The following is a 27,641-nucleotide window of genomic DNA, read 5'->3' as shown; positions in this document are numbered from 1 at the left end:
TCATGTGTGTTCATTTTTTTTTTTAATTGTATCCTTTGGTATATATGGTTGTGACTATTTTCTTCCATTATTTGATCTGAGGAAGTGGGTCTGGCCCACGAAAGCTCATCATCTAATAAACCATCTTGTTAGTCTTTAAAGTGCTACATAGTCCTGTATTTTGTTTCACTATCAGGCAGATATTGAAAGCTGCTGAGCTCTGCATTTAGCTCTTTTAATAACACAGGTAGTAACCATATATTCTGTTGTTCCTCTATGACTCAGGCTTGAAATCGGACAGACAAGAACCAATATTAGACACCATGCTAAGAAGTCAGGGAGAAGTCAATTCACTGAGACACTGCACTAAGAATTATGTACATTTTCAAGTGCTACTTAATATTTTGCCCTCCAAACAAAAGATAAAAAGTGAGACACACACCAAATTGTTTGATAAAAGTATGACTAGTTCTCTCATTCATCATTGATGAATCACTGGATGGAAGCTAGAAATGTCTTCATGTACTTTTGTCAGCAACTATTAGGGTTACCACAAGACCAATAATAGGAAAAGAAAGGCTTATACTACTACAACTCCTCCTACTACTACTACTACTAAGTAGGGATCCTAGTGTTCTATGATTTAAAAACCCCATAAAATCCATAGTTTTCTATGATTAAAATGAAGAGCTGAACTTTAGTTTCCCTAACCACATATATAGGTATCTGTTGAACACAATGTTTTATTGATATATTTACCATTTTTAAGATTACAGATGGAGCCCCACTGCTTCCTGGGGCTGAAAGACTGAGTTGAGGCTAGCCCATCTTCTTTATTTTCCAAATTTCTGATTATCTGATATGGCCCAGGTCCCAATTAGATCAGCAAAATGGGATTCCATGGTATATGTTTTTATTTTTTACAAAATGTAAAAACTAAAGATTCTCTATAAAAATGCCAACTCCACATTTTTCTCTGGCAAACTGTAAATAATTTAGTAAAGTAAATGTAATTGGTTCTTTATGAATAGAGCAAAACATTTCCTTTCTGCAAGAACTTAAAATATAAAAGAAAAACGGCTAATGTAAGGATAAGATATAGACTTTCAAAGTAATACTAATACAATTTATATTTAGGTTAACAGTGCCATAAGTTTGGTACCATATGAGTTAAGAAAGTATTGGACAAAACATTTAGAAATCAAAGTTACTTGTTAGTACAATCTGTACTCCTGAAAGAATAATAAAAAGCACCCATTGTGACCCATGAAGCCTATGGCATGAATAAATATGTTGAATGAAAAACCTGAATCACAACATACTGGTATGTCAAATGTACATTTTGTACACCATTGTCAATTTTGTAATTAAATTCAAATTTAATGTACTTACCATAGAAGTGTCCAAATCCCATGCTGATTGCTATCACCAAAGCTAATATAATGCACCTGTTAAGGCCGCTACTAAATTGGCGTTTTTGTCGCTGCTCTTCAGGAGGTTCAGCTTCCTGTTCATTAGGTGCCCCACTCTCAGATTCAGAGTTAGAAACTAGCCTCTTCTTTGCACGCCGTCTTCTCAGTGTGGGACTGGATCGATTGCTGGTTTCATCACTACTTGATTCATCATCACTGTGCTGAGGTGGGAAAACTGAAAAGTGAACACAACTCTATAACAAAAGAATTTGTTACATCAAAACTATATTGAAATTAATTAAAAATCTATATACCATACCCACTAAAAATGTATTTTAACACTTACTGTTGAAGAACATAATACATCATTTACTGCACAAACTGTGAGAGGAAAAAAGCTCCTTTTTATTCAGAATGCTGTGTTTGATATTTTGCTCATTCCCCTCAAATACCATTTTAGAAAAGACACACTTATGATTAAAATTAAGCTCTGTTTCATCCTACAGCCTGACAGTTCCCAAGCCTGAGAATTCCATTTATTAGAAAGTTTTTTCAATTCCTTGGCCAACTGTAGATTTTAAAATAAAACAATGGAATATAATTATAAAAGTTCATGATAAATTTCATTTCTATTCCCATTGCATATTCTTGTAATATATGAAGAGCTGAATTGTCAAACTTCCCCCACTCATATATAAAAACAGCTTAATGCCAAAGGTGGTACAGCAGCTGCTAGAACAGAAGCCTAACTAAAACACACTCTAGTAAATACGGTTTTATTATATTCTCTAAAGAAGTGGCAGTTGTCTTTCTAAACCAAAAGAAACATTTCATGGAAGCATTTGCAGACATAGGAGTGGACATTTAGTATATAAAATACGTGCAGATTATAAAGTAATCATTAATACAAATAGCTCTCTATTATAGCAACTTTTTTCCCTATCTTGAATAGTTCCCTACCACAATCTTTTCACACCTACCCTAAAAGCCACTTTTCAACCACTATTACATAGGAAAGGAGAAGACTCAGCAAATGGATCTGAATAATCACAGATCAGAGGCAGCAACTGAAAGAACCCCACAGTTCTAAGGACATAAAAGCCACAAAGAGCCCCACTAAGATCCTTCTATTCAGCACCATGGAACTAAAACTCTTGCTACCAATCATACATTTTGCCATTAAGTCTTCAGAAAAGAGCAACTAAAATGATTAGGGTTTTGGAACTAGGGTTACCAGTGTCTGGTTTTCTACCAGACAGTCCGATATTTGCACCGTCTGTCCAGCAGAAAAATTCAGAAAATACTGGACATGTGCAGTGTCCCGTATTTTGTGAATTTCCAGCTGGACGCCGGAGGGAAGCGGGGCAGGGGAGCGACTGGGAGACGGAGCACAGTTGGCTTTGGGAACCCTGTGGTCACATGCAAAATCCGGGTGGGGTGGGGGCCACTCCCAGCCGCCACCACCCCCCCCCAGCCCAGCTTTTGCATGGCACCAGAGGCCTCTGCTTCCCGCCCCCCTCCTGGCCGCCCCCCCTCCCTCTCCTGGACAAGCGTGTCCGGTTTTTTAGTGGGGTCTACCTGGCAACCCTATTTAGAAGGGGTCCCATGTGAAGAGATATTAAAGAGACTAGGACTTTTCATCTTAGAAAAGAGGAGACTAAGTGGGGATATGATAGAACTCTATAAAATCATGACTGGTGTGGAAAAAGCGAATAAGGTAAAGCTATTTACTTGTTCCCATAATATAAGAACTAGGGGGAGATGGATGGCAGGAAAGAGAATGTTTGATCATTACCTGTTCAGTTCACTCCCTCTGTGGCACCCGGGATTAGCCACTGTCAGCATACAGGATACTAGGTTGGTTTGGTGTGTCCCAGTATGGCCATTTTTATGTTCTTAGCATGTATACAGTACTAGATTTTATCATTTGTTTACTATATATATATGGAATGTTAAAATGCATGTAATCCTGTAACCAGATAGCTCACAAATATTTTTTCAGTTGCACGTTAGCCACTGTGGCTCTGCACTGAAATAGCTTGGGAGCTGGTCCACAGGCAGACTGGCTCAATCTTGTTCCATGTCCTGGCAGTTACCCCTGCTGCGACTCTGCACTGAAAGTAGTTTAGGAGCCAGCAGGCAGGCAGGTTCAGTACCAGCTCGCACTGGGTCCCGGCAGCTGCCCCCTCTGTGACACTGCACTACTTTTAACCAGCTCCTAAAATACTTTTATAATGCAGAGCTGCAATGGAGGTAGCTACCAGGACTTGTTACAAGGCAGGACTGAGCTAGCCTACCTACCAGCTCCTAAGTAGTTTAGTTTCAGTGCAGAGCTGCAGTAGGGATAGCTGCTGGGATTTGCCAGCCTGCTAAAAAATTTACTCACAGAACTGCAAGGGGGGAGGGGTTGGGTGTAACCACTTGCGCTTATCGGTTAATCATTTAACTGGATACCATATTACATCCCTACTACATATGCATAATCAAACATTTACTGTTTCTTGACAAGGTATCACTAGCAAATAAACAGGATGCAAGTATCTCTGTGGTTCTTCTCCTAGTTCAAAGAAACACCAGTAAGGCCACAAACAAAGATCTAATTAAAAATATCTTTGCGGGGCTAAAATGAGTCAACATACAATTTCATTACTGTAACAGCCACACAATTAAGCAAAAACATGCTTAATTGCAAAAACATGCAAATCACACTGGATAGATAAAAATGCCAAGCAATGACAGCAATTATCAGACCAAGCATTATAATTTAAGTTTCCTCAATGAAAATAATACCCAAATTCTAATTTTTCCAGACATAACAGCAGGGCTAATCAGGACCATGCTGAAAGAGATTACCAAACAGTAACACCTAGAATGCAAAGATACACTGTTTGGGGCTTCCATGGAAAAGTAGCATGTTAGATTGTGAAAGTGAATTTTCTGCTCATTAGATCATACATTTCAATTTGTATCCCTAATTAAGCAATATTTATATGCATTCAAAGGAAAAACGAACCGAGTTCAACCATTTTCAATCAATTTAAATTTAACAAAGAAGATCTTTTATAGAATAATTTAAGTAGATATGCACTTCAACAATGGAGGAGGAGGAAAGCAAACATTCCGAAATGGTTCAATCAGGTGAGAATTCAGTGTGGTGCTCAGACACAAATGCACATGTTCTGTTGATACATACTTAGAAACAAAATATTTCACAAGATAATAAATGGCTTGACAGATTACAGTTGATCCTCTATTAACTGAGACTCGCTGGGTCCATGATGTTTCATGATCAGAGGGTATGTTTACACTACAGAGTTTTTTTGGAAAACTTCAATTGTTCTTCTAAAAGAAAACTAAAAGAACAGAGAGGTTTTTTCGACATTGGTAATCCTCATTCTACGACGAAGAAGCCTTTTTCCGAAAGAGCTCTTTAAGAAAAAGGCATGTATGGATGGGGAAGAGGGAGTTCTTTCAAAAGAAGAGGAAAAAGAAAAAAGCACAGGTGCCTTTGTGACCATTCCACCCCTAGTAAACATAGCTGCAATTTGAGCTCATGTCCACACTAAATGGATGCTATCTCTCTAAAAAGCAGATTGCTTTTTCAATGCGCTTTTGCAATGTGGACACTCTCTTTTGGAAGTTTTTCTGGAAGATCTCTTCCAGAAAAGCTTCTTCCAAAAGACGCCTACAGTTTAGACATAGCTAGAGAATCCCGATGTAGGGTTGGGGACAGGGAGTCCTATGAGCCGGGAAGCCCAGCACGAGGCCGCGGTGCTGGCAGCAGGGAGGAAGCCAGCCTCCAGTCTGTAGCAAAACCAGGACTGGGATGGGCCAGTGGCAGAAGCGGAGAGGGGACGGGCAGGAAGACCTCCCTTGGTCTGGCAAAATCCATCAATAGGATCAGTCAGATCGCAAGGATGCTGGATCATGCAAGTCCAACCTGTAACACATGGTATTGTCCAGATTGGTTTTCAGTTAGCAGAAAAGAAACTGTTCAAAAGATCTATCTATCTAGCAACTAGACTTCCGTGATTGGCCCATGCCAGCCGACTTGGGCTTGCAGGGGATCAGCCTACAGGATTATTTCATTGCTGTACAGACTTTCTGACCTGGACTAACGCCCAAGCTTTGGAACCCTCCCACCCTGCAGGAAAAAGAAGTTACCTTGTGCAGTAACGATTGTTCTTCGAGATGCGTGTCCCGTGGGTGCTCCACTGTAGGTGTCGGGCTTGTCCCGGCGCCGCAGATCGGAGATCTTTTCTAGCTGTAGTCTGGCCGGACCACGCATGCGCGAAGTACGGCTCGTGGCTTTTCGCGCTGTTTGAGCGTTGATGGTCTGGCTCCCGCCAGTTCCTCCTGCCTCTTGCTCTGAAAGATACAAAGTATAGAAAACTCCGAAGAGGGGAGGAGGGCAGGTTGTGGAGCACCCACGGGACATGCATCTCGAAGAACAATCGTTACTGCACAAGGTGAGTAACTTCTTTTTCTTCTTCGAGCAGTGTCCCATGGGTGCTCCACTGTAGGTGAATGTACAGCAGTAGCTCACGAATGGAGGAGGGTTTGGAGCTAGCATGCCGTAGCTGAGGATAACACCGCTGTTGCCACCGCCGAATCAGGTATTAAGAGATTAGGGATGGCATAATGTGTAGCGAAGGTTAGGTTGGAAGACCACGTAGCAGCTCTACAGATATCTATCAAGGGAACTCCCTTGAGGAATGCAGTGGACGTAGCGACCGCCCGAGTCGAATGGGCCCTCAGGGTCGAAGGCAGTGGTTTCTTTTGCAGTTTATAACAAGTTCTTATGCATTGTACAATAGTGGAGGAGATGCATTGAGCGGACAATGAGCGACCTTTAGAACGGTCCGCCATTGATATTAGTAGCAAGTTCACCACTCGAAAGGGTCTGGTTCTCTCAATATAGAAGGCGAGAGCACGTCTGACATCCAAAGCGTGCAAGCGCGCATGTTCTGGTGAAGCATGTGGTTTGGGATGGAAAATAGGAAGAATTATAGGTTCGTTGATGTGAAAACGAGAGATCACTTTGGGACGAAAACATGGTTGCGTTCGCAATATCACCGCTTGGTGTGTAAAAACCGTATAGGGAGGAGAGACTGATAGTGCAGCTAGCTCACTCACTCTCCTCGCGGAAGTAACTGCCAACAAGAAAATGACCTTCATGGACAGGTCATATAGATTGCATGTTGCTAGCGGTTCGAAGGGTTTGCCCGTCAGGGAATTCAGGACCATTTCGAGGTCCCAAGGATCCACTGGTTGAGTATAATGTGGATACAAGTTGGACATTCCCTTGAAAAACCTTTTCATTGTCGGATGGGAAAAAACGGAACATCCGTCGACAGGCTAATGAAAGACTGCTATTGCAGCGACATGGACTCTAATAGAAGCACAGGTAAGGCCCGAATTTTTGAGGTGTACAAGGTAGTCCAGGATACACTGCAGAGGTGTAGAGACTGGATTCAGATCCTTTTGGAAAAACCATGATGAGAAGCGTGACCATTTTGAGAGGTAAGTAGTTCGCGTAGATAATTTTCTACTGTTTAGTAAAATGTGCTTGACAGATTGTGAGCATAATACTTCTGACTGTCGGAACCAACTAGGTACCATGCCGTGAGTGCGAGATGGTCCACCTGCAGATGGAGAAGGGAGCGGTGATTTTGCGAGAGCAGATCGTGCCAAATTGGTAGAGGACACGGAGGATGTAGCGACATGCGATGGAGATATGGATACCACGTTTGCCTGGGCCAGGAGGGGGCTATTAGGATTACTGTGGCCCTTTCTCGAATAATTTTCTCCACTACCCTGGGAATCAGGGGTGTGGGTGGAAATGCGTAAAGTAGGTGACGTCCCCAGTTGTATAGGAAAGTGTCACCTTTTGAATTTCGCCCAATTCCTGCTCTCGAGCAATACTGAGGACATTTCGCATTGTGAGAAGTGGCAAAGCGGAAATCCCCATCGTTGAAATATCGCCGAGAGCACTGTGGGATGTAACTCCCATTCGTGATTGAGAGAAAAATGCCTGCTGAGGGCGTCAGCCGTTACATTGTGGTGGCCCAGGAGATATTCTGCGATTAAAAAGACGTTGTGGCGATTGCACATGTTCCATAGACGTACCGCTTCTGCGCACAAGGAGTGGGACCTGGCCCCACCCTGTTTGTTTACGTAATAAACAGTTGTCATATTGTCCGTAAGGACTCGTAGGACTTGTCCCCAAATGATGGGAAGGAAGTGTTGACATGCTTTGTACACTGCCCTGAGCTCCAGGAAGTTGATGTGCATCAACGATTCGTCTGGCGACCATAGGCCTTGCACTTGTTCGGGGCCGAGATGTGCGCCCCATCCGATGAGCAACGCATCTGTTGTCAACTGCGCCGACGGCTGAGGGCGATGAAAGGGTACGCCCGACAATAGATTGTCTGGACTTGTCCACCAAGCTAGTGATTTCTTGACCTGGGTGGGAACTGTTATTGTCCTGTGGACATCGCGTACATTGGAGGGACAGATTCGTACCATCCAATGTTGAAGGCATCAAAAATGTAACCTTGCGTGTTTGACCACATATGTTGTGGAGGCCATGTGTCCCATAAGCTGTAGGCACCGTAGTATGGGAACCGTTGGACTGATGAGCAAAATCTGGATCAAATCCTGCATCGTCTGGAACCTTTCCATCGGTAATGATGCACGCTCGGTCATAGAGTCTAGACGAGCGCCTATGAACTGTATTGTTTGGTGCGGTTCCAATTATGACTTTGGAACATTGAGAATGAGACCCAGAATCGTCGAGGTATGGAAAGATCATTATGTGTAGATGACGAAGCTATGCGGTCACTACAGCCAGGGTCTTGGAGAAAACCCGTGGAGCTGATGAGAGACCGAACGGCGGGACCTTGTATTGGAAATGGTCTGTACCAATTTGGAAGTGTAGGAATCGTCTGTGTGCCGGATGAATCGCAATGTGAAAGTATGCATCCTGAAGATCGAGGGATGTGAACCAATCCCCATTCTGAAGTGCTGGGATGATTGTAGCTAAGGTAACCATTCGAAACCATTGTTTTCGTAAGAAACGGTTGAGGTCGCGAAGATCTAGTATAGGTCTCCATCCCCCTGATTTCTTTTCCATTACAAAGTACCGGGAATAAAAACCTCTGCCCTTGAACTCGTCCGGAACAGGCTCTATTGCTCCGACAGCAAGTAGACTGATAACTTCTTGCCTGAGCAAGAGCTCGTGAGATGGGTCCCTGAAAAGGGACAGGGCAGGGGGGGATGGGTGGGGTAGCGACGTGAATGGGATGGTGTAACTGAGGCGAATTGTCTGAAGGACCCATTTGTCGGTGGTGATGTAGGCCCATCGATGGAGGTACGGCCTCAGACGGTGGTGAAATATCACCTTCGTAGCACTCAGAATGGTAATAATGGGAATGGTTCTCAACCCCTCGAGTGACGCGTCAAACTTGCTGTATGGTACCCTGTTGGGAAGTTGCTTTGGGCGGCAGGCGTCTCCGCTGTTGCTGCTGTCTACCTCTTTGTTGGTCTTGAGGCCTATACTGAGGAGATTGTTGTAGGGGGGGCCTCTGCCTTTGGTAGGGGGCATATCGTTTTCTACAACATGGAGGAGTGTACATGCCCAGTGTTTTTAAAGTGGTTCTGGAGTCCTTCCCCGAGTGCAGAAGTTGGTCAGTCATATCAGAAAAGAGATTCTGCCTGTCAAAGGGTAGGTCCTCGACATTCGAGAAGAGGTCTTTGGGAGCAGAGGACTGTTGCAGCCAGGATGCTCTGCGCATAACGACCGATGTAGCAGTCGTGCGTGCTGCAGCGTCAGCTGTATCCAGGGCAATATGTAAGGCCGTTCCAGAGGCTGCGTAGCCCTCTTGTATTACAGCCTTTAAAATGTCTCGTTTCGCCTCTGGAAGATGTTGATGCAGCGGTACAAGCTTGGCGTAGTTGTCGAAGTTGTGATTCGCCAACAATGCGGAATAATTGGCCATTCGTAAAGTGAGTGTTGCCGAGGAGTAAACTTTACGTCCGAATAAATCGAGACGCTTACTGTCTCTGTCTGCGGCAGTAGGTTTGTGTTGTGGCATCTTTGCCTTTTGCTGTACTGCATTCACAACCAAGGAGTTAGGCTGTGGATGGGTAAAGAGAAATTCCATCCCCTTTGCGGGGACGAAATACTTTTTATCCGCCTTCTTATTCGTCGGCGGGGCGGATGCCAGCAGCTGCCAAATATCGTCCGCAATTTCAAGAATGGCCGCGTCCAGTGGCAACGAAATCTTGGGCTGGTGAGTGTGTTTGATATTACGGAGGAGATGGTGTTGTTTTTGTTCCACGTTCCCCAGCTGCACGTTTGACTCTCCGCCACTCTCTTAAACAGCTCCTGAAACTGGCGTAGGTCGTCCGATGGTGAGGTGTCTCCTTGAAAAACTGCATTGTCTGGTGACGATGAAGAATGATGCATGGGTGATTGATCAGGTTCGGGATCCCGAACAGGAAGAGGTTGTCTCGTGTGAGAAGGAGACCCGGAGGGAGTTGGTGGCCTTGAAGGGGCAGGGGGAGCGTGGTGCTTTTGAATGAGAGAGGTTTGAGGGGACCGGTGCTGATGAGAGGATGACCTATGGTGATAGTAGGGCGACGGGGAACGACGGGATCTCCTGGAATATCCCGAATGGGTTGAAACCGCGGGCGATCTTGGTGATCGTGACCTTCCTCTGTAATATGTGCTGCGACTGGGTGAATGATGATCATGGTGGTAGGAATGACCGGATCGTGGCGAGATTTGTCCAGTACGAGAGTATTCAGAGTACGCCGGAGATGGTGAACGTACTTCAGGAGAGAACTCAGGGCTTGGTGAGAAAGAAGATAATCTCCGAGATGTATGGGCAGGTGGTGCCAGCAACTGTTCCAGAGGAGAGGAAGTTGGAGTGGAAAGCACAGAGTGAGGAATTATCTCCACTGGTATTGGAGAAGTCCGTGCCGAGGTGGTCCGCGTCGTCACAGTTGATTGTCTCAGCACCGACGATTGTCTCAGTTCCGGGGATCGTCTCAAAAGAGAAGGCCACCACGGTGCCGGTGGACGTCCTTCTAAGGGAAGTCTGTGATGTGACGATCCTTCTGGTGCCGAAGGATGGCTCGGTGCCGGTACGCTCGATGACGGGGAACGTTTAAGCTTTTGTTGCTTCATGGGAGGCGATGATCAATTCGGTGCCGACCATGTAGAATGAGGATGTTCAGGAGTTACTGAGCGTCGCCTTGTCGAAGGTTTCGGCATTTGTTTTGGTGATCGTCTAGAATGAGCTGGTGCCGAAGTACGCTCCTGCACTGAGGAATGGCTCAGCTCCGCAGGCAGCTTGGACATGCATCTCTGTGCCGGGGAGTGTCTCGGTGCCGGGGAGCGTCTCGGTGCCGGGGAGCGTCTCGGTGCCGGGGAGCGTCTCGGTGCCGGGGAGCGGCTGCAACTCGGTGCTGGGGAGCAGCTTGGTGCCGGGGAACGTTCCGCGCCGGCAGCGGTTCTCGAAGCCGTGGAAGTCCCTGGAAGTGGTTTGGAGACTGAGGGAACGGCTGAGACAGTGGAGCCCGATATAGAAGGGCTCGGAGCCGACTTACTCCAGCTGTCTTTAGGCGCCACCGCAACGCTTACGGGCGGTGCCGTTGATGTCCCTGGCTTGTCACCTGCACCCGATCTTGAGGGTGGAAGGGATCGCGCTGGAGATGGTTTCCTCTTCATTTTTTTAGTTTGCTCTGCGTGCCCCTTAGATTGTTTGGCCTCGGGTTGTAGAGCTTTGTCAAATAAGAGAATCTTTAGGCGCATGTCCCTGTCCCGTCTTGCTCTGGCTGTCAGCTTGGAGCAATGGGGACATTTTTGGGGTATGTGTGGCCTTCCCCAAGGCACCTAATGCACAGGGAATGGCCATCAGAGGCAGGCATTGCCTCACAGCATTCGCCGCACTTCTTGAATCCCGGCATTTGAGAAGAATAAACTAACTACTGAAGAGAGAGATTTTTTTTTTTAAAACAACTAGAACTATTAACTATAGGAAGAATTATAACTATAACTTTTAAACTATGTATATAATAATTATTGGTGATCTCTCTCTGTGTTAGTGAACAGGGTTCACAGGAGAGACGTTAATCCGTCCATGGCCGAGGACAGTCAGGAGGAACTGGCGGGAACCGGACCATCAACGCTCAAACAGCGCGAAAAGCCATGAGCCAGGCTTCGTGCATGCGTGGTCTGGCAGACTACGGCTAGAAAAGATCTCCGATCTGCGGTGCCGGGACAAGCCCGACACCTACAGTGGAGCATCCATGGGACACTGCTCGAAGAAGAACCTAGTGCTCATATTCCAACCTGAAACAGAAAGTCTACATAGCACTGAAACAGCCCACAACCTGATCCCCGCAAGAAGAACTGTCCGAGATTGAGGTGTCATTAGACAAGGTTTTGGAACAAACTGATAAACTTAATACTAACGAGTCACCGGGACCCGATGGCATTCATCCAAGAGCTCTGAAAGAACTAAAATGTGAAATTGCGGAACTATTAACAGTGGTTTGTAACCTATCGTTTAAATCAACTCCTGTACCTAATAACTGGAAGATAGATAACATGATCCCAATATTTAAAAAACGGCTGTAGAGGTGATCCTGGAAATTACAGACCAGTAAGTCTAACATCTCGCACTGAGGATACCTCTGATGGGGAGGGAATGCCAGTTAGGAAGAGGCAGGAGTTAGTAGTGGGTGATTCGATCATTAGAAACATAGATAGTTGGATTTGTGATGACCGGGAGAACCGTATGGTCACTTGCCTGCCTGGTGCGAAGGTTGCGGATCTCTCGAGGCATCTAGATAGACTTATGTGTAGTGCTGGGGAGGAGCCGGTGGTCGTGGTACATGTAGGTACCAATGACGTAGGGAAGGGTAGGAGAGATGTCCTGGAGGCCAAATTTAGGCTGGAGGCCAAATTTAGGCTGCTAGGAAAGAGACTGAAATCCAGGACCTCTATGGTGGCGTTCTCGGAAATGCTTCCAGTTCCACGCGCAGGGCCAGGTAGGCAGGCTGAGCTTCAGAGTCTCAATGTGTGGATGAGACGATGGTGTAGGGAAGAGGGGTTTAGATTTATTAGGAACTGGGGACACTTTTGGGAGAGGGGGAGCCTATACAGGAAGGATGGGCTCCACCTAAACCAGGGTGGAACCAGACTGCTGGCACTAAACATAAATAAGGCTGTAGAGCAGTTTTTAAACTAAGAGATGGGGGAAAGCCGATTGGTGCGGAGATGCACGTAAATCGGAGAGAGACTTCTCTTAGATGAGAATCCGTTGATAGAGGTTCTCTAAGCTGTAGTCGGAAAGAGGAGCGGAGAGGGCAAACCATGGGCCAGAGCTGACAAACAACCGCATACAAAGGAATCCAATGCATCAGGGAAGGGCAGACAAATAACCAGTGGCAAATTTTTAAAGTGCTTGTACACAAATGCTAGGAGTCTGACTAATAAGATGGGTGAACTAGAGTACCTAGTATTAAATGAGGAGATTGACATAATAGGCATCACTGAAACCTGGTGGAATGAGGAAAATCTGTGGGACACAATCATACCGGGATATAAAATATATAGAAAGGACAGAGCAGGCCGGGTGGGTGGCGGAGTGGCAATGTATGTGAAAGATAATGTAGAATCAAATGAAATAAAAATATTAAGTGAATCAACATGTTCCATAGAATCGCTATGGAAAGAAATTCCATGCTCCAATAATAAGAAATTAGCAGTAGGGATATATTACCGACCACCTGACCAGGACAGCGATACTGACATAGAAATGCTGAGGGAGATTAGAGAGGCTACCAAAATAAAGAACTCTATAATAATGGGGGATTTTAATTACCCCCATATTGACTGGATACATGTCACCTCAGGAAGAGAAGCAGAGATAAAATTTCTCAATGGCTTAAATGACTGCTTCTTGGAGCAGCTAGTGCAGGAACCCACAAGGGGAGAGGCAATTCTCGATTTGGTCCTGAGTGGAGTGCAGGATCAGGTCCAGGATATAACCGTTACAGGACCGCTTGGGAATAGTGACCATAATATAATAACATTCAACATTCCTGTGGTGGGAAGAACACCTCAGCAGTCCAGCACCCTGGCATTCAATTTCAAAAAGGGGAATTACACAAAAATGAGGAGGTTAGTTAAACAGAAATTAAAAGGCACAGTGACTAGAGCCAAATCCCTGAAAGCTGCATGGAAACTTTTTAAAGACACCATAATAGAGGCCCAACTTAAATGTATACCCCAAATTAAAAAACATAGCAAGAGACCTAAAAAGTGTCACCGTGGCTGAACCACCATGTAAAAGAAGCAGTGAGGGACAAAAAGGTATCTTTTAAGAAGTGGAAGTCCAATCCTAGTGAGATAAATAGAAAGGAACATAAACACTGTCAAATCAAGTGTAAACATGTAATAAGAAAAGCAAAAAAAGATTTTGAGGAACAGCTAGCCAAAAACTCAAAAAAATAACAAAATGTTTTTTAAGTACATTAGAAGCAGGAAGCCTGCTAAAAAACCTGTGGGTCCCCTAGATGATTGAGCTATAAAAGGAGCAATCAAGGACGATAAAGCCATTGCGGAGAAACTAAATGATTTCTTTGCTTCAGTCTTCACGGCTGAGGACGTTGGAGAGATTCCTGAATCTGCACTGTCCTTTGTGGGTGATGAATCTGAGGAACTGTCCCGGATTAAAGTGTCATTAGAGGAGGTTTTGGAACAAATAGAAAAACTTAATGTTAACAAATCTCCGGGACCGGATGGCATTCATCCAAGGGTTCTAAAAGAACTTAAATGGGAAATTGCTGAGCTATTATCTGTGGTTTGTAACCTATCCTTTAAATCGGCTTCCGTACCTAATGACTGGAAGGTAGCCAATGTGACACCACTATTTAAAAAGGGCTCTAGAGGCGATCCTGGCAATTACAGACTGGTAAGTCTAACTTCAGTACCGGGCAAATTAGTCAAAACAATAGTAAAGAATAAAATTGTGAAGCATGCAGAAGAACATAATTTGTTGGACAAAAGTCAACATGGTTTCTGTAAAGGGAAATCCGGTCTTACTAATCTATTAGAGTTCTTTGAAGGGGTTAACAAGCATGCAGACAAGGGGGATCCAGTAGATATAGTATACTTGGATTTTCAGAAAGCCTTTGACAAGGTCCCTCACCAAAGGCTCTTGTGTAAGGCCATGGGATAAGAGGGAAGGTCCTTTCTTGGATTGAGAACTGGTTAAAAGACAGGAAACAAAGGGTAGGAATAAATGGTAAATTTTCAGATTGGAGAGGGGTAACTAGTGGTGTACCCCAAGAGTCAGTCCTGGGACCAATCCTTTTCAACTTATTCATAAATGATCTGGAGAAAGGGGTAAGCAGTGACGTAGTAAAGTTTGCAGATGATACCAAACTGTTTAGGATAGTCAAGACAGAAGCAGACTGTGAGGGACTCCAAGAAGATCTCACCAAACTGAGTGATGGGGCAACAAAATGGCAAATGAAATTTAATGTGGATAAGTGTAAAGTAATGCACATCGGGAAAAATAACCCCAACTATACGTACAGTATGATGGGGGCTAATTTGTCTATGACAAATCAGGAAAGAGATCTTGGAGTTATCGTGGACAGTTCTCTGAAAACTTCTACACAGTGTGCAGCGGTGGTCAAAAAGGCAAATAGGATGCTAGGAATTATTAGGAAAGGGATAGAAAATAAGACCCAGAATATCTTACTGCCCCTGTATAAAACTATGGTACGCCCACATCTTGAATACTGTGTACAGATGTGGTCTCACCTCAAAAAAGATATTTTGGCCTTGGAAAGGGTTCAGAAAAGGGCAACTAAAATGATTAGGGGTTTGGAACGGGTCCCATATGAGGAGAGGCTAAAGAGACTGGGACTTTTCAGTTTAGAAAAGAGGAGACTGAGGGGGGATATGATAGAGGTCTATAAAATCATGAGTGGTGTGGAGAGGGCTGATAAAGAAAAGTTATTTATTAGTTCCCATAATAGAAGAACTAGAGGACACCAAATGAAATTAATGGGTAGCAGGTTTAAAGCTAATAAAAGAAAGTTCTTCTTCACACAGCGTGTTGTCAACCTGTGGAACTCCTTGCCAGTGGAGGCGGTGAAGGCTAGGACTATAATAGAGTTTAAAGAGAAGCTGGATAAATTCATGGAGGTTAGGTCCATAAAAGGCTATTAGCCAGGGGATAAAATGGTGTCCTTGGCCTCTGTTTGTCAGAGGCTGGAGAGGGATGGCAGGAGACAAATTGCTTGATCATTGTCTTCAGTCCATCCTCTCTGGGGCACCTGGTGCTGGCCACTGTCGGCAGACAGGATACTGGGCTAGATGGACCTTTGGTCTGACCCAGTACGGCCGTTCTTATGTTCTTATGTACTGGGCAAATTAGTTGAAACTATAGTAAAGAATAAAATTGTCAGCCACATAGATGAACATAATTTGTTGAGGGAAAGTCAACATGATTTCTGTGAAGGGAAATCATGCCTTACTAATTTACTAGAGGTCTTTGAGAGTGTCAACAAACATGTGGACAAGGGGGATGCAGTAGATATAGTATACTTAGATTTCCAGAAAGCCTTTGACAAGGTCCCTCACCAAAGGCTCTTAAGTAAATTGTCATGGGATAAAAGGGAAGTTCCTTTCATGGATTGATAACTCGTTAAAAGAGGAAATAAAGGGCAGGAATAAATGGTCAGTTTTCAGAGTGGAAAGAGGTAACTTGTGGGGTCCCACAAAGGTCTGTCCTGGGATCAATCCTATTCAACTTATTTATAAATGATCTAGAGAAACAAACAAACAGTAAGCTGGCAAAATTTGCAAATGATACCAAACGGCTCAAGATGGTTAACACCAAAGCAGATTGTGAAGAGCTTCGAAAAGATCTCACCAAACTAAGTGATTGGGCAACAAAATGGCAAATGAAATTTAATGTTGATAAATATAAAATAATGCAAATTGGAAAAAATAATCCCAGCTATACATACAATATGATGGGAACTAATTTAGCAACAACTATTCAAGAGAGAGATCTTGGAGTCACTGTGGATAGTTCTCTGAAAACATCCACTCAGTGTGCTGTTGCAGTCAAAAAAACAAATAGAACGTTAGGAATCATTAAAAGAGGGATAAAAAATACGACAGAATATATCTTATTGCCTCTATATAAAATCATAGTACGTCCACATCTTTCTTACTGCATAAAGATGTGGTCACCTCATCTCAAAAAACTGGCATTGGAAAAGTTTCAGAAAAGGGCAACAAAAATTAAGGGGGGGTTGAAAAGGGTTCCCATATGAAGAAAGATTAAAGAGACTGGGACTTTTCATCTTAGAAAAGAGGAGAATAAGGGGGAATAAGATAGAGGTCTATAAAATCATGACTGGTGTGGAAAAAGTGAGTAAGGTAAAGCTATGTACTTTAACATAAGAATTAGGGCTCACCAAATGAAAGTAATAGGTAGCAGGTTTAAAAACAAAAGGAAGGTTTTTTTCCACACAGTGCATGGATGGCCTGTGGAACTGCTTGCCAGAGAACGTGGTGAAGGATAGGACTTTAACAGGGTTCAAAAAAGAGCTAGATAGATTCATGGAGGTTAGATCCATCAATGGCTATTAGTCAGGATGAGTACGAATGGTGTCCCTTGCCTCTGTTTGTCTGGAAATGGATGCCAGGAGAGGGATCACGTGATGATTACCTGTTGTGTTCCCTCCCTCTGGGGCATCTGGTATTGGCCACTGTCGAAAAACAGGATACTGGGCTAGATGGACCTTTGGTCTGACCCAGCATGGCTGTTCTTATGTAAACCCAAGTCCGCTGGCATAGGACAAATGCAGGTATCTAGTTGTATGTAGACATACTCTTAACCAACACAGGGAAGTTCTCTCATACACTACAGAAAAAGGGTGTGGAAAAAAAATCAGAAAGAAAGGAGAAACAGCTGTAAGACTTGAAAGTATTTGACGTGCCAACAAAAGCACTTAATTACAAATTTTCAATAGCACTACACTCAATAAGAATGACACCTTCCTACAAAAGTTGTAAGGATTCATTATAATGCCGTTTTGAAAAATACCCACATAAAGATAGTGGATATGAAAGAAAAAGCGTGATCCTTAGAGACAATCCTAAATAACACCTTCTGGTTATAATCATAAAGGCCAGATCTATATTAGAAATTTTTTACAGTGCAGTAACGTCAAGACAAGTCGATTTTGGTGACAATTCTGTACTGTACTGGATAAAGCTCTAGTGTTTTATACCACCATACAAATGCTTTTGTGGCTATGCCTTATTTCATACAGGAAATCAATATAAACTATACTGACAAAAGCCCTTTTTTGCCACTATAAGCTGCATCTGCATTAGGAAGGTTTGCTGATATACACATACTGGAAGGCATCTTCGAAAATATACTTGCACTAAGTCCCTGACTTACAGAAGCTAGATGCCCCGACTGCTCTCAGCAAAAAACTTCAACCAGAGTTTAGGCAAGCAAATGCTTTGGATGCTGGGTGTTAACACTGGCATAAAGAAAAGTAGAATTTCTTCATAACAACTAATGAATTACAAATGGCTTTCCAAACAAAGCAAACATGCTCAATACACTTTACTATGGTGCACAATCAATTTAATGCACTGTACTGAAGTCCTGTTTGAAATAATTTAAAATAAACGTGGAAGAAAATCTCTCTGCAGCTACAGATATATTTGGACTCCCAACAGCAGCCACTCAAACTGCTTATGCAAATATATTAAAATGTTGTTTTTAAATTTTATTGATGCTCATTACAAATTATGGTACAGTCTGTTTTTTAAAGGAGCCTAATAGTTTAGCCAATGTTTGTAAGAGATAGGTTTTGAGCACCTATTTGGAACATTGCTACTGTAAGAGCGAATCCAGTTGCATTAATACTATAAAAGCACTCCATGCTAGGCACAAGCAGTCAACTTTATACAAACTAATCAAATTTAGTCACACCACCTTGGAAATAGAGGCTGCCAGACACATGCTGTTTCAGGTCATCACCCCATCCCCTTACACATTCTGGAATCTTCCTCAGCTTCTCCCACCAAGCTTCTTTTGTATATCAAAACAGAAGAAACATTTTAGAACTTATCCATGAAAGAAAAAATCAAGGTAACAGAAAATAAAATCAGATCATGTGGAAGATTTTAAAAATTTGATGACACTTTTATTGACAGTCACGAATGAGTCAGATTTTGACACTGGGCCGTTTGTCAATCTTGTGATTCATACACTTTTATAAACACAAAAATACGGTATGAATGTACTTACTCATTACACACACTCTGCTCCCAAGTTAAAATAAGTGCTTTTGAAAATTGTTCCTTCTCATATATTACTTACCAAATTACATCTTCCTACTAAAATAGGGCTATACTTGGAATAAGGTTACCAGACATCCATTTCTAGACTGGAACACCTGGTCAAAAAGGGAACCTAGTGGTTTCATCAGCACCACTGATCAGGTCACTAAAAGTCCAGTCAGCAGATCACAGACAGCAGATCACAGAGGCTAAGGCAGGCTCTGCACCGGCTCCACATGGCTCCCAGACACAGGCGTAGTGAAGGAGGCAGAGAAGGGCTGGTGGATGGGGGCAGGTCGCAGGAGGGCTGAGGGCAGTGAGAAGGGCAGGAGTCAGAATAGCAGAGGAGGGTGAGTAGTTGGGGGGCAGCAGGCATGAGGGGAGATGATGGAGCAAGGAGAGGAGACATGGCAGCAGAGAGAAAAGGTAAAGGTTTACAAGTATTTATTAATAACTTGGTATGCTGCCCACGGCCAGTTTGTTTGCACCCCGCAGTGCAGTTTGGGTTTATGTGGGGATCAACACGCGGCCAGCGAGTGGGAGCCAAAACAAAAAAGTAGTCAGTGTAACGATCTTCTGTTGATATGCATTTTAGTAGTTAAATTCTTGGACTGTCATTGCTCATGAAAAGTGCTGTCACATGGGTAGAAATCAGGTAAATGTTGCATTTTATTAATATCAGCAGAGCTGACTTAAATGGGGTGTGTGTGTTGTGTAGTCTTACCTTAATCTTTGTATTCATGCCTGTCAGTGTGAGAGAAACTATTTGTATGTATTTGCTTGCATATGCAACCACACTTAAGTTGAGGCCCTCAACATGTTCTGTAAGCATCAGCATGGCCCCTGGGGCTTCCAAAGTTGAGTTACCCTAGTTCATCCCTGACAGGTGTCTATCTAACCTGGTCTTAAATATCTCCAGTGATGGAGATTCTACAATCTCCCTAGGCAATTTATTCCAGTGTTTAACCACCCTGACAGGCAGGAAGTTTTTCCTAATGTCCAACCTAAACCTCCCTTGCTGCAATTTAAGCCCATTGCTTCTCATCCTAACCTCAGAGGCCAAGGAGAACAATTTTTCTTTCTCCTCCTTCTGATACTCTTTTAGATACTTGAAAGCTGGTCTCATGTCCCTTTTCGGTCTTCTCTTTTCCAAGGTAAACAAGGCCAATTCCTTCAGCCTTGCCTCATATCTCATGTTCTCTAGAACGTTCATCATTTTTGTTGATCTTCTCTGGCCTGTCTCCAGTTTCTCCATGTTTCCTGAAATGTGGCGCCCAGAACTGAACATGATACTCCAGCTGGGGCCTAATGTAGATGGCTCAGTCCCCTGTGTAGGGGACGTGAAACTGGGCAGGTTAATTTCCAATCCTCCTGTTTATTCTTTTCCTAAGCCAGGAGGGCACAGTAGTTCTGATGGGGGCTCTGCAGGAAGGCATCCCGCTCTGCTCCCTGCCTGAAACCTTGTGCAGGCTTTTAAACAGCTGTCCAGCCCACCCTAGAAGTGATTGCATTTCAGCTTGCCTGAAGCAACATAGCACCAGCAATGGACAGGAGAATGGCTCCCGGGCATGGCTTGCGCATGACTGCTTCAGTCCCATTGGATGGGTCTCAGCCTCTTTTCTTTCCCTCCCCCGCTTTGCAATGGGGCTGTAGACTCTGGGGGGAGAGGGATGGAGGCAGGCAGAGGTGTCTCCCTGCAGCAGATATAAACACGTCTCTGTATTAATCATTCTCTCATTTAAATTTTTAGCTTTGTATTGAGTCCTTTTACATGGAAACTTTGTATTAAGTCTTGGTAGAATAGTCTGTAGGACAAGTGAGGCAGAGACTGTCCCTGTAGGGTGAATGAGGTGGGAATGGATAAGGCGGAAGGTGAGCACTTCTGGGCAGTTGCAAAGATTGGAGAGGGGATGGAAGCCAGACCAAAGATCAAAGAGCCCTGGGAAATGGGCCCATTGAAAGGAAGCCCCCTCTTTGGAGGTGAATGTGGCAGCATTGAGACACCACCTAGAAGCTGGTGCCACAGACACTAACTGCAGATTCATGGGACGGCTCTCACAGATCTTGCACACGCATAAGACGATAGATCTGCAGGAGGGGTGGCAATGGCGTAGCGAGGGGGCCAGAGGGGTCAGTTGCCCCATGGCACTATGCTAGGGAGGCTCCAATTTAATCCCATTCTGCTCCCCCAGTTATCCCTTCAGCTCACATGCTCCTACTCCGCCTGCCACCGGCAGCTGGAGTCTCCTCCCTTCCTCTCTGCTCCGAGCTTGACCCTCCTCCATCTCCTCTGAAGAGTTAGTGCATGTGGGAGCCCAGCCCCAAACTGTAAGGGATGGGGGAAGATGTAATATAAGTTCCCCTCAGCTGTGCACCAAGTTCAGGGCCGTGCCATATGGCAGGAGGGGGGGAGGCGTGCAAATTTTTCCTTTGCCCCTGGGCGCATAACACCCTCGCTACACCTCTGCTCCCAGAAGCAGTTGGTATGTCTGGCTTCTAGGCGCAGGGTTTGCCACCTGAGCTCCACATGCTGTTCCCACCCCAAGCACTGGCCCCACAGTTCCAGCCTGGAGCCCCTTCCTGTATCTCAAACTCCCCATGCTCAGCCCTACCCTAGAGCCCTCAGCCCCTCCTGCACCCAACCTCCTGCCCCAGCATGGTGAAAGTGAGTGAACGTGGGAGAGAATAAGCAGTGGAGGTGGGGAGGAAGGAGTGAGTAAGGGTGGAACCTTAGAGAAAGAACAGGGCAGGGAGTGGGACCTTGGGGTACAGGAAGGGCAAGGATGTTTGCTTTTGTGTGTGATTAGAAAGGTGGCAACCCTAGCTTAGAAGCAGTATAAATGAGTGGTCTGAAAGGGAATGAGTAAGAGAAGAGGAAATAAGAGAATGGAATAAAAGCAAGTAGAATAATGGAATAAGGAGGAGGAGGAAGCACATAAAACTAGAGAGAAAGGTAATAAGTGAGAAGATAAATGTAAAAGCTCCAAACTTTGCTGTATTTCCTACCCCTCTTCCTATATATCATACTCTGTGATGTCTGTACAAACTTGTAAGAGCTTCAACTATTCTGCTAGATATTATTTATAATGTAGTATGAGGGGGCAAGAGAGTCCATTTGTGGATGACGTTGTTAGTCTTCTTTAGCCCAAACATCAATATATGATACTTAATTGGCTACTGTGATCTAATTCCATCTATTTCAGCTCTTTGGCAAATCAACACATTTCCAAAAAGAAGTATCTGAAACGTGAAAGTTAAAAAAAAAATCACATACATCCTCTGAAACACATCAGTAATATATTTTGTATGTCAGGCAGCATGATTTCACAGTCTGATAAATGGTTCCAATTTACCACAACCTCAGAAAAGTACCATAAAGCTTAAGGTAGCGCAAAGTTTGAGAAATACATTATCAAGAGTGTGAAATCTGCAGACATTTGAGATATGTTTTCGAATAGAGTGAGAGGTTTCCCGAAGAGAACTATGTAGGCAGGAAATAAGGCTCCCATAATTTAGTTACAAAAGGAGATCCCAGCCCTGCCTCCTTTTTTGTATCATTTGTACATAGCTTCTTAGTAGTTAACTCCTCTTACCAGTTTCTGGTTGACAGAATGTGTATTGGCTGCTGGAAGAGGAACCCATGTTAAAATCATCTGAAACTTGAGCTTCTTCATCAACAACTGCAACTTCCTCCTGCATTCCAATTTCTTCTACTTTAGGTGTTTCAAGGGTAACAATGTCAGAATCATCACTAATAGCCCCAATACAGGAACTGTGATCAGGCAATTTTTCATTCTTTGCCTAAAAAGTCAGTAATATAAAAATGTTATTTCAACAGACATACAGAAAATAGAGCATTTTAAAACCAGAAAGTAGTTCCTCTTTTGTCTCTAAAGCATTAACAATAACATATTTAATTTTGTGTCTTAAAAATGTTACTTGGCATTGTCAATTGGAGTTCAAATAGGTCTTTGAGCTGTACAATATATATATATAATATACCTCAGGGACTGCCTGGGTTTCCTCCAAGGCAGCATGAGTAGTTTCTACCATTGAGACCACATCATCTTTGCTGCATACAGCTGTAGTACAAAGAAAAATGCAATTAATGTGGGAGTAAGAACATGGACTCCACTTTTCTTCAGTAACATTAAGCAATTTAAAAGTCAAATGATTCCTAAATAAACATTATTCAAATGTATTAAACTTAATTATTCAATACTTTCCCAAAAAATAGCAGAATCCAAATACTTCCTCACTGGCATATGATGATGTGAGGATGCTTTTATTTAGAAATTAATTGCATTGATCATAGTAGAAACAACCAACACCCTAAATATACACGTAAGATTAATTTCAACAGTATGCCCTCAGTTATCCAGGCATAATGATGGAACACTGGCAAATCTGTATAATCCAAGGACTTTTCAAAATGTTGAGGATGTGACCATGCTTTGAATAATATATTCCTGAACATTAAGTCAAAAATGTATTGTACTTTACCATCAGGGATTTTGCATTAACTGAGTGAATCATCTTACCATTAAACCCGTTTCATAAAACTTACCATGACCATTTTTTGCTTCACAATTGATATCAGAAAAAAATATGTCTCCTATTCAATCTATTTTTTCTAAAAAGTTTAAATAGGGTAAATATCATTTTTCCAACTTATATTATGAAGCTAACTTCAAAAAAATGTGCATGCCCAAATTTATGCACTCAATAATACATGCACACATGTTGAGGTTTTCACATCATCTTACTATAAATTTTAGAAATGTGCATCTGGCTGTCTCTCCATCTGTGAGTCTGTTTGTTCAAGAACTCCTAAACAGTAAAAGCTAGGACCACCAAATTTGGTATTCAGTTTCCTCTCACTGAAATTTAAAGAAAGGTAAGTGTTTTGTTGCACTAAGACAATGGAATGTGGCTAGAATTTGACTGTTTCTCATAACATGGAAAGGGAGGGGTCTGGCAGGAGGGACAGTTATACTGTATAATGACCACAGCAGCAAGGGGCCAGACCTGGGGACTGGAAAAGCTACAATGCCATTGGGCCAACAAGGGGCAGGTGTGGAGAAAGGGACAGTTATCTACTATATAATTTCAGAGACTATGTCTGTCTGTCCCCCCAGCTGGGGGACATGCAGTCTTCGCCTGGCTGTGCCCTCTGCAGTGGCCATGGACAGGTACTTTGCACCTGGGCCCAAGCTGCTGTGGTTAGAGATGGCTGGGATTGTCCTCTTTCCTGGGCACAGCCTGCATACTGAACCTCTTATCCCCAGCCTCACCCCAGAGCAATGATTTAAATGAAGAAAAACAAAACTTATATGAGTTAAGGTCCCGAACAACACCAGGTAAACTAGTACTTTATATTAAGAGATGTGAACAGTTAACTGGTTACCTGATAAGCATCATCTTTAACAGGTGATGCTTACCAGGTAATGATTAACCAATAACTGGGAACAGACTGCCCCCTCCACACAGCCAGCTGGCAGCCTCATGTAGGAGGTGGGGAGAGGGGCCCAATTCAGCAGCAGCTTCGCATGGGTGGGGACGGAAGAGCAATGAGAGGGGGACAGCAGCTGGGCTGAAACAGCACCTGCCCAGCCCTGGTGAGCCGGGGGCCCCTTCCTCCCCCCCCCCCCCCCGCCCGTTAAACCAGTTAATGTTTAACCAGTTAACTAAACAAACAAAATTTTGCATCCCTACTTTATCTATGTGGAAACCCTGCCAAAGTTGATAAATTAGGACAGGGTATTTAAAACTGAGTAGTCACAAATACGCATTTTGGAAGATTTGCTCCATTATCTCTAACAGTTTCCACTGAGAGGCAGAGGAGTCCAGGGGACAAAGCACTGAACTGGAACTTAGCAGATCTGTGTTTTATTCCCAGTTCTGCACTGGTCTGCTGTGTGACCTTAAGTAAGTCACTTCACCTTTCTGTGTTTCTGTTTCCAGGGCCAGTTCAACTTTTCTGGGGGTCTGGGGCTATTAGATTTTCTGGAGCCTCCTAGATGAGTCCAAAAGTGAATGATTCAGAGTGTGGGAGAAGGCTGTGTGTTCATGCAAGGGGTTTGGTGCAGGGATGAGGATTAGGACTCAGACTGGGGTTCAGACTCTGGGGCTGGAAATGAGGTTTTGGGGGGCAGGAGGGAATTCAGGGCAGGAGGCTGGGGTGGGTTGTGGGTCTGGGTGGGAGTTAGAGTATGGAAGGGAACTCAGGGAGGAGGCAGTGGATTGGGGTGCAGGGCACTTACTAGGGGCAGCTCTACTTTGGTGGTGAAGGGTCCAAGGAAGAAGGGAGATGGCAGGTGGCTCTTCACACTGCCCAGCAGGCACCGTCCCCCACAACTCCCCACTAGCCACAATTCCTAGCCAATGGCAGCTGTGGGGACGGAGCCTGCAAGTGCATGGATGGAGTTTCCAGTGCTTGCAGAAGCTTGGCGAGAGGGAGGCAGGTAGAACAGCCAAAAGTAATGTTTTAGTGATATACACCATGCTAATTACTTCACTCCCATACTCAAGTTAAGAAGGAATACATTTGTAATAGTATTTACTGAAAGCTGTCTAAAACACTGATAATGTAGTAATGTAACAGAGGCCTATACAATGTACTTGTCTTTATTATTATGTATATAGAGAGCATCTTGGACAAAACTAATCACTACAACTGAAATCTTGCATATTTTGTAGAGTAGTTATGGTTTTAATATCTTACCTCTCTGATCAAAGGGTTGCTCTTCTTCTTCCACCAAGGTAGCATATTCTTCTGAAGCAAACTCAAGATTATTATTTGTTTCTCCATTTTCAGAGATCACTGTCTCTATATCAGAACCCTGAAGAACAGAAAGCTTACATTATATTTACTGATGTAACAGCCTTTTAATTTTAAAGGACTTGAAAAGCATTACAGAGAAAACAACATGAACAACAATAATGAACAAAAACAACTGACCAAACTGATAATCTCTAATACTGAACAAAGTGTTACAGTACAGAGGGTGAAAGAAAAAAAATGTAAAAGCACTAGAAAATGTACTAATTACCAAAAGGAAATTATGTTAAAGGATGAGACTTAAAATAACTATGAATAAGAGAAGCAAAAGAAATGCAGAAAAAGAAACCATGATGCTTATAAATATCAACAATTGGTCTTATCACCTAGCTGTTCAGAACAGATAACTGTACCCTTTAGTTTTCTGCAGCCAGTCAAAATATCCAACCTTAAAAAATAAACAAGTACTGTAGCACCTCAGAGACTAACACACCATTCTGGGTCAAACCAAAGGTCCATCTACCATCTAGTTCAGTATCCTGTCTTCCAACAGTGGCAAATGCCAGAGGGGAGTGTACAAAAACAGGTAATCATCAAGTGACCCCACTCCTGTAACCCATTTCCAGCCCCTAACAAACAGAGGCTAAGGCAGGCCTGGGCAAAATACGGCCTGCAGACCAGATCAAGCCCTCCAAGCCACCCGATCCAGCTCACAGAGACAGTGGGGAGCCCATGGCAGGCTCCCCAACTTGCCCCGCAACCCCATACGCTGCTCAGGAATGTGGCTGTCCAGCACTTTCTCTTTGAATCCGGAGGGGAGGAGGGAAGATGCAGATGCCGCTCCCACGCCCAGCACAATCCCATCGGCTGGTTTCTAGACAGAAACTGGACAATGAGGGCTGCCTATTTGAACAACAGGCAGCCACAAAGCTCAACCCTCCTGCTCAGTTACTCAAGCACATGGACGAGCAGGCAGAAACATTTTAAGCTCTGCAAGCCTTTAGCTCTGCAATGTCATGGCCATTCCCCACTCTGGCACGGCGAGTGCAGAAGGAGGGGGCCCACAAACACTTTAAATATACTTTGTGACTACAGATACTGGTTATAAAAACTCTCCCCAGAATCACAATACACAGATTTTGGGGAGGTGCTGCCACCATCAAGTGATTTTTATCCCTAAAACAGGGGGCGAATACTTGAACCCACCCCCAGCTTACCACAAGCTCTTCTGCTACAAGAGAGCTTGAAAAAAGAAAAGAGAAAAACAAGCTGCAGTCTCCAGTAGCTGACCTCTCAATCTAAGGCATGCAGCTACACACTGAGGCTATGTCTAGACTGCAGTGCTTTACCGGGATACCAGACGTATCCCGGAAAAGCAATGCTGTGTCCAAGGAACGCATCTGCTTTTCCAGAAGAATTATCGGGAAAACGGACATACTCTTTTGCCATCCCTGTAAACTTAATTCTATGAGGCATAAGGGATGTGTCGAAAAAGCAGGTTTTTCTGAAATTTGGCACTGTGTAGATGTGCTCAGGAGGTGGGGAATGGGGCAAGAGCCTGTCCCCCTCTAGGGGATGATGGCTCCCACCTGGCCTCAGGGCAGGGACCAGCAGGCTCAGGAGGTGGAGAATGGGGTGTCGGCTCTCTTCCGGTCTCACTCCTGAGGGCAGGGGGCGCTGGGAGGGTCTGTATGTGCGGTGGTGGTGCCCCAGAGCCAAGTCCCTCGATGGCACTGTCACACCAGTTCATCTGATCGTCCACCAGCTTGTGTAGATGCGCCAAATTTCAGAAAAGCCTCTTTCAAAAAAACCATAAGAAAACAATATGCAATTTGCATACTGTAACTGTACCCTTTAGTTTTCTGGAGCCAGTCAAAATATCCAACTTTAAAAACAAACAAACGAGTACTGTAGCACCTTAGAGACTAACACACCGTTCTGGGTCAAACCCACCCCAACCTCCTACACTCCAAGCCACTGCCTCCGCCCTGAGTTCCCTCCCATACTCTAACTCCCACCCAGATCTGCACCCCACTCCAACCTCCTGCCCCCCCAAAACCTCATT

The 27,641-nt window shown here is 44.0% G+C and overlaps 1 protein-coding gene across 13 annotated transcripts in view; it reads right to left on the bottom strand.

The window, feature by feature from the left end:
* The window catches only part of CCPG1 (cell cycle progression 1), a 98,648-nt gene that overhangs the window by 26,916 nt on the left and 44,091 nt on the right, over positions 1–27,641 (bottom strand). For 9 of the 13 annotated variants that reach the window (XM_075897274.2, XM_075897278.2, XM_075897279.2 and 6 more), the window contains exons 3-7: positions 25,520–25,637; positions 22,798–22,877; positions 22,389–22,596; positions 18,449–18,544; positions 1,372–1,626 (exon numbers count right to left, since the gene is read on the bottom strand). In XM_075897274.2, coding sequence (XP_075753389.1) covers positions 1,372–1,626; positions 18,449–18,544; positions 22,389–22,596; positions 22,798–22,877; positions 25,520–25,637 — 757 coding nt within the window. The remainder of the gene's footprint in view (positions 1–1,371; positions 1,627–18,448; positions 18,545–22,388; positions 22,597–22,797; positions 22,878–25,519; positions 25,638–27,641) is intronic. The other 4 variants (XM_075897283.2, XM_075897285.2, XM_075897284.2 and 1 more) reach the window with 1 other exon arrangement.

The sequence above is a fragment of the Pelodiscus sinensis genome, chromosome 14 (assembly GCF_052426305.1).
Source record: "Pelodiscus sinensis isolate ZL-2025 chromosome 14, ASM5242630v1, whole genome shotgun sequence".
In the NCBI taxonomy this organism is placed as follows: Eukaryota; Metazoa; Chordata; order Testudines; family Trionychidae; genus Pelodiscus; species Pelodiscus sinensis.
The sequence above is the reverse complement of the archived record's forward strand: the minus strand, read 5'-3'. Positions and strand labels throughout refer to the sequence as shown.